Source organism: Misgurnus anguillicaudatus, chromosome 18 (genome assembly GCF_027580225.2).
Source record: "Misgurnus anguillicaudatus chromosome 18, ASM2758022v2, whole genome shotgun sequence".
NCBI lineage: Eukaryota > Metazoa > Chordata > Actinopteri > Cypriniformes > Cobitidae > Misgurnus > Misgurnus anguillicaudatus.
This window is the reverse complement of record NC_073354.2, coordinates 2,945,532-2,953,066: the sequence shown is the minus strand read 5'-3', so window position 1 is coordinate 2,953,066 and position 7,535 is coordinate 2,945,532. Positions and strand designations below refer to the sequence as shown.

Genomic DNA, 7,535 nt, shown 5'->3' with positions numbered 1-7,535 from the left:
ATCCAGCCGTTATATGCAGCCGTTGCAGGCGCGCAATGACTCTTGGGATATCCTCGGCTGTTAAGGATCCATTCGTTCTATTCTTAACATCGCGGAGAAATGAGGACGCATTTTGAGGCTTCATTCTAAGCATTCTTTGAATTGGGACGTCCTTACTAGCCTCAAGTCGCGCTGCTGTGACGCAATCGGTCTTAAAATACGTCCTTAGAAGGTCGCAGCCTTTGAATTGGGACACAGCCATAGTGTTGCTTTAATATATAAAAGTTGAGGTGCCTAAGTTTTACAAACATTATTGCAATATTTTTATCTGTAAAAACATTGTTAATTAATATTAAAATAATTACACTGACTGATCCCAAATCGATACCAATTTATTTAAATGACAATGCTTAGTATTTAAATTAACCATATTTCCTGAATTAATCAGTGAGATATTTGATTATATAAACTTTAAAGTGATATTTTTGTAAGCATTTGTTCTTGTATTAGTTATTCATCAAAACACGACACAAAAGTCTTTAATTAAAAAAAAATGTTTATTTCGTAATTCAAAACATTTCTTTAGTTTATTTCAAAACATTGTATTTTGTCCTCACTCAGTTGTCTGCTAAAAAGTAAATTATGAAAATAACTTAATTGTGAAAGGTTCTCTTCAAAAACCACTTCTGGTCATTTGAGTATGGGGTGTATTAATACAAAATGTTTGACTTTAACATGAAGTAGAAAAAAATATACAAATTATAAAAGCAAAGTAAAAAAATGAAAGAGATGCGCACAGACCAGCAACTTACATTCAATATTATTCTTGGGTCATCATTCATTATTTTAACATGGACCGAAGCCATTCGCTAAAATGTCTGGTCTGTGCAAATTTTTACCAGATGCTTTATCTTACAAGCAAAATGCTGCAACTTTTAAATTGTCATTTCAAATTATGATGCAACTTTTTAAATATCCATCTGCAGAGGCCTGCAACAAATTTACAAATTGTAATTGTCAAACAAAACAATAAAAGAAATAAAATGCAGCTTATTTCACTGACAAGTTGAATACTTGTAAATTAAAATAAAAAAGAAAACGTTTGATGTAATTTTACAATATTGCTTAATATAACAAAACAAAGAAAACTGTTTTGATTAAATTAACTGCAGTACCATTTTTTTCCAATAAATGATCATGACATTTTTGTAATAAATTCCTTTAAATATTTACAATTCTTGTACAAACTCATAAAACGCTTCCCGTTTTCATTAAATGAAAGTGCTAATGATTAAACTCAATTTTTAGGGGGTTGATGAAACGTGGACATTGTCTGCTGTATCAACAAATTCATTAAAAAAATAGACAAGTTACTTACATTTTTTATCAGAAGGATAAAATGAATGAAATGGCAATGAACATTTTCTACTTGCACTAAACTGACAGTAAATATTTCTTGGGCAATAAAAAGAAATAAGCTATGTAACAAGAAAGTCCTCTCAACTAATCCTACTAGATTGAATTTCAATGCTGAAGTGTGTGGTATTGTTGTCAATACTGAAATTTCAGTTCAGGGGTGTAAAGTTCATGCAAATAGTGTCACCCACAATAGCACAATGTTTAAAGGCATTCTGGATATCTATACGGATTATATGAACAAATCTCAGTAGGCACTATCCTGGCAAATGAATACTGGGAAAATGAATTAAGGTAAATGGGAATCAAAGCAGGCCGCTGGATATTTTTGAATCTATAATTCCTAATTTCTTTGGTATTCACATAATAGTATGCCCTTGCAGAACACAAACCATGATATGCTAATTTAGATCATACTTAAAGGGATAGTTCACAAAAAAATGAAAAGTCTGTCATCATTTACTCACTCTCATGTTTTTACAAACTCTGATGAACACAAGGGAAGATATTTTGAGAAATGTTTGTAATCAAACCGTTCATGGACCCCATTTACTTCCATTGTATTCTTTTATCCTGCTATGGAAATAAATTATGAACGGTTTGGTAAATGATGACAGAATTTTCATTTTTGGGTGAACTATCCCTTTAAGGACTACATCATAAACGAACCACTTACTGTTGCCATTACACAGTAGTGTATTTTAGGAGTTATTTACACAGATCACAGGAATATGTCCTGGTTTCAGAAATGTACCAAATTGTTGTTTTAGAAAATAAAGTTTTAAACATTTTAAACGCTTGACATTCGTATTGTTTCTTGCATTATTGCCTCCATTTGACAAATCGCTGTTTTTCCTAATCTTTGTAAGTTGCTTTGGATAAAAGCGTCTGCTAAATGTAATCCACATTAAAGAGGACAACATAAAAAAGGAGAGTTTGTATTAATAAAACGCTAAATATCCATGTGTTTCTTACAGAGAAATTACCCAATTTATGCATGATTAGAGTAAATTAGATTGAATCAAGATTATATTGGACTCGTAAAATTATAAATCTACTCTGAAAAAAATCGGTAACTGTAAAAAAAATATATATGGCTGTGGATAAATGTTTGTGTGTACTTGTTTTAAGGATTTTTATGCTGTGCCACTGGCAGAATATGAGAACTGTGGGAAATGAGGTCTTCTATCACTGTCAAAAGACTCCATGGTGTCATCTGAAAAAAAAACAAGATAAAAACAATAAGTCATTTTTATATCACAACAATTGTCAAGGTATGCAACACCCATGTGATTTGGCATCTTTCGGGGTACTTTTAAAGTTGTTTTTTTGTGACTTATCACAATATCAATCACAATATCTCACACTTTTTTGTAGTTTACTCCTTCACACAGAGTGAATTTTTCAGTCTATCCGATTTTTCTCCCTATACATCTTGGTTAATTACAGAAAGCTACACTTTATTAAGTTATCACATGAGTATGTTCTTCAGCTACAGTATTTTTTTGTTTAGTACCTCGATAGGATGAGTTGCAGCAACAACCTACACCACCTACAATAAACACAAATGACAAGATATGGACCATATAGATACCAGAGGTGGACAATGAGATTTGCATTTTACTCTGCTTTTTTAGAAAAACTTACTTCACTACATTCTAAAGCATAATATTATACTTTTACCTAAACAACCTTTCATAATAAATTTAATTTAATACTTAATAAGATAAAAAATCAGGACCTTCTTACTTTACTCAAGTAAATTACTTGCGTAAAAGTAAGAAAATGCTCGATTTTATTGTACTTAAGTATTAAATGTATAAAACACGACTTATATTAATGAAATGCAGTGGAGTAAAAAGTACAATATTTTGCTTTGGAATATAGGGAATTAAAAGTTTTCCAAAGGAAAGCACTGATAAAGTACAGATACTTGAAATGCCTTCACTAGAGTCCACCTCTGATAGATACTGACTTCTGTCCAACATATCTCATCAAAGTAATATATGACTGTAATAAATTTAGTTAACTAGCACCCAAACTGTTGAAACAGATTTTTTTGTCTAAAATTCTCTATTAGCACCCTAATGTTTGATATTTTTCTTTACCTGCCACTGTTACAAAGCACTATATAAATACAATTTAATTTCTGTAGTTTAGTTTGGTAACTTGGTTTCATAATGAGCCCTTTTGGGTACCACTTGAGCCCAACAGCATCTGGTAACTTGCACAGCATCACCACTAGATGGTGCTATCAGTATTAAGCAATATGAATGAGCGTTTTAACATGCACTGTAAGACAGGGGGCAGCACCTTGGCCTGGGGGTGTGATGGTGATGGTCTGTCCTGTAAACTCCACATCAAAATAGCGAGTGTCCGTTTCTGAGGTTACCTGGGGCTTAAAGGGTGGAGCAAGCTGTGGAGACACAGAAACAAAATTATATATAACTAGTCTTCAGATCAGGTACATTTCATCTGCTTTAAATGACTACATGCTGTTATTATGCACCTTCTTCTCATAAACATCCTTCCACTCGATGCCTGCAAAAAACTTATGCAGCATGATTTCTTTTGCATCGTCTGGCCCTCCGCCTAACCTGCAAAGAAAAGAAACAAGAACACGAGATAAACAACAACATTAGTCCAACTTCAACAATTCAGTGGCAGCTGGTGACTGCTCTTCCGAGGGGTGTGATTTTAGAATATGTGTTTTTTGCATCATACGAACATATGTGCATCACGTGTCTTGTCAAAATAAGTGCCTGCTGCACACACGTGGATAAAGCAGGCACTTATTTTGACAAGACACGTGATGCACATAGTTTCACTTGACGCGCCAAACACATAGTTTGAAATGACAAGCCACACACATGATGGGCTACATACATGTTGTCACGAACTTCGCATCATGCGTCCTCGAAAAAAGAAGTCACCGACCGCCACTTACTTTAGCATTTATTACAGTTAATATCAATATATATTATATACAGGGTGTGTTTTGTGAAAAATCAGAGGGGGATGTTATCATAATAAATTATGAACTGTGGGCTTATATTGATTATTCAGGGTTCAAACCGCTCTGGTCTGGCATGAGAATCTGACGCTCTTACAATAATGCTAAAGGCCTTGAGCTTTAACGTCTGTCGCTCCATGACTTTATGAGGTTGGGGAGTGAGGTTTACTTTTACTGACTAGCTGGCCTTCATTATAGAAACTTAATAAAACAATTACTGAACCTAAACTGTACATCCAGTCCTTCATGCTTTGCACCAGACATGCAAAAACACTTGTTTATAATCGTAATTATATTTAATAGAAAAAAATTCAATGCACAACATATTCTCAATATACAAATAGGCAATATATGTCTACTAAGACAAGACGCCAGACTAAGAAAATATTCTGTTTGATGATGGACTTTTGACCTCTTTTTTGTTTTCCTGTGTCATCCTGGGAGTTTCCCTCGATTCTAACGACGGTAGTTTCTGCTGTCTCAATTTCAATGGTAATATTTCTTGAATTTGTTTTGTGATGTCCTGTAAACAACGATGATATGCTGCTTGGAGTCTTTTTCATTTATTATTTGACTATTGGTGCTTGCCAACATATGGAAAATCCGGGCATGGATTAAAAAGGATAATGACATAACCTAGACACGCTGTCACCTATTGTCACAGGACCGGAAGTGCTGACAGTCTGCTGTTTGCACTATTGCGTGGCTGTGCTTTTACTTATATTAAATTATGTTTATTTTAGGCCATTTATATGGCCGTTTGATGTCCATTGATCATGGGGAAAATAATTGATCAGAGTCAGGGATATAAAGACCAGAGGGGAGGGTAACCCCCCGTCCCCCCATCAAATTGCACCCTATATATATATATATATATATATATATATAGTATGCAATTTGATGGGGGGACGGGGGAATACTATTATATTGTTAACTATGATCTTAAAAATCATTTAAGCTGAAGGTGTATGGTTAAATGCTTAAAATTACTTTTGTAGACAAAAATATACCCTTGCCAAACAGATTAATTTTTGTTATTAGAAAACAAAAATTTTATTTTAAAATATTATTTTTGAGAAATTCAGTGACTAACTCTGAATATTGAAGAAAAAGAAGCCAATAAGAGCCCAGATTAAATATGAAATCCTTCTATAATTTTTAAAATTCATCCTAAATTGAACATTTAAGAAGCTTCTTGAAAAAATGACATGCATATGGTTCAGCAATTTCTAGGCAAAGGGTGACGGCACTTCAAATAATGAAAAATAACAGAGTTTTGGTTTACTTCGGATGCTTTTAGTCACCAACATTATTTCCAAAGTCGCATTTGTGAAATGCCATGGTTTGGATGAGTTTATTATTATTATGTTATATGGAAAAATTTATAAATAAATAACGAGTGAGTGTGTCCTGTACTATGTATATATCCTATACTATATATATATCACCGCTATATATATATATATATATATATATATATATATATATATATATATATATATATATATATATATATATATATATATAGTACCTAACCTGTAAATACTTTATATAAAGTTTTTCTAAATGTACTCTTTAAACGTGTGTGCTTAAGTAAAGTGATCATTTTTGTTTCATTCTGTTAACTACCGTCTATATATACAGTGGTAAGAAAAAGTATGTGAACCCCTAAGAATAAATAGTTTTTCTACAGTGATTTGCCATAAAATGTGATCTAATCCTCATCTAGGTCACAACAATAGACAAACACAATGTGCATAAACTGACAACACACAAATAATTCTAGTTTCTTGTGTCTTTTTTGAAAACACCCAGAGCACAGGCCAACTTAGCAAAATCCAATATCAGTCTATGACAGAACATTAGAAGTGAATATTCAGAGAGGTCTCTCACCGCTGTTTTGGGTCCTTCTGAAGCAGACCTGACAGCAAAGATTTTGCCTCCGGCCCAAGTGTGCGGGGAAAGCGGATCTCCTCCATGAGGATCAACTCGAAGAGCTTCTCATGATCCTGGTTATAGAAAGGCAGCCTGCCGCACATCATCTCATACATGACCACACCCAGTCCCCACCAATCCACTGCCCGACCGTAATCGTTGTCCTCAAGAACCTGAGAAAGAAAAACGTTCATTTGTGCAAATTTTTAATGAATGAAATAGCAAGTTTATAGCAAATCAGCCATGCTATGAATGTCATTTTCCAGAGGTTCAGATGGCTGGCAAACAGTAATTGTGACCAGAACTACATCTCCATGGGCAAGAACGACAAAACCTCTGGAGAAGACAACTGAGAAACTGTCATTGACATGAATCAAAATGCTTACAGATAACTTTCTGCTGACTCTGCTATCTCCTTACAAAAATTAACCATGTTTTTTGTGGTACAAGTGTATTAACCATTTTTTTTTTTGGTGAATTGCTTACTATTAGTAAAACCGTGGCTTTACTACACTGACCATGCTTTAACTGAGGTTTTACAAAACCGTACTGTAGTAAAACCATGGTTAATTTTCATAAGGGTGGATCTCCATGTATGGGGCAGATAGTTATATAATCAGATATAAATTGTACTTGTTTTATTAATATGTAGTTTAAAATACTATATAAATGTAGAATTATTAATTCTATATTCTCAAAAAGAATCATTAATCTTTCACCGCTATGTATTACCTCTGGAGCAAGATACTCTGGCGTACCACAGAACGTCTTCATTGTAGCTCCATCTGTAATTCCCTCCTTACACAGACCAAAATCAGTGATCTTTATGTGTCCGTCCTTATCCAGCATTAGGTTCTCCAGCTAACAGAGACAAATTATATTCCTCATCTGATGATCAGTGATGCATTGACTAGCATTATGTGGCGGTCACACTAGACTTTTTACTCTATTGACTTCCATCCATACGCATGCAAATGCTGCAGTCTGGAAAAAATTCACATTTCGTCACGTTTCGTCAAGTTTGGTGAACTCGGACCTGCGAATTTGTATCACGAGAAGATGTGTAACCATCACAGTGTAACCTTTTTAGTTTAAAGAAATCTGAAAATAATAATATTAGACAATGCCATTTTGTCGACAGCACAAATGACCTTATCTGAAAATCATACGGGTGCAGTGATACACTATGTTT

General features: G+C 33.8%; 1 protein-coding gene across 3 annotated transcripts in view; it reads right to left on the bottom strand.

Moving 5' to 3' along the window:
* Positions 1 to 517: 517 nt before the first annotated feature.
* The window catches only part of LOC141350433 (RAC-alpha serine/threonine-protein kinase), a 39,727-nt gene continuing 32,709 nt past the window's right edge, over positions 518 to 7,535 (bottom strand). For 2 of the 3 annotated variants that reach the window (XM_073855531.1, XM_073855532.1), the window contains exons 10-15: positions 7,076 to 7,204; positions 6,302 to 6,516; positions 3,905 to 3,992; positions 3,709 to 3,811; positions 2,912 to 2,947; positions 518 to 2,611 (exon numbers count right to left, since the gene is read on the bottom strand). In XM_073855531.1, coding sequence (XP_073711632.1) covers positions 2,532 to 2,611; positions 2,912 to 2,947; positions 3,709 to 3,811; positions 3,905 to 3,992; positions 6,302 to 6,516; positions 7,076 to 7,204 — 651 coding nt within the window. In that variant the 3' untranslated portion in view covers positions 518 to 2,531. The remainder of the gene's footprint in view (positions 2,612 to 2,911; positions 2,948 to 3,708; positions 3,812 to 3,904; positions 3,993 to 6,301; positions 6,517 to 7,075; positions 7,205 to 7,535) is intronic. The other variant, XM_073855534.1, reaches the window with a different exon arrangement.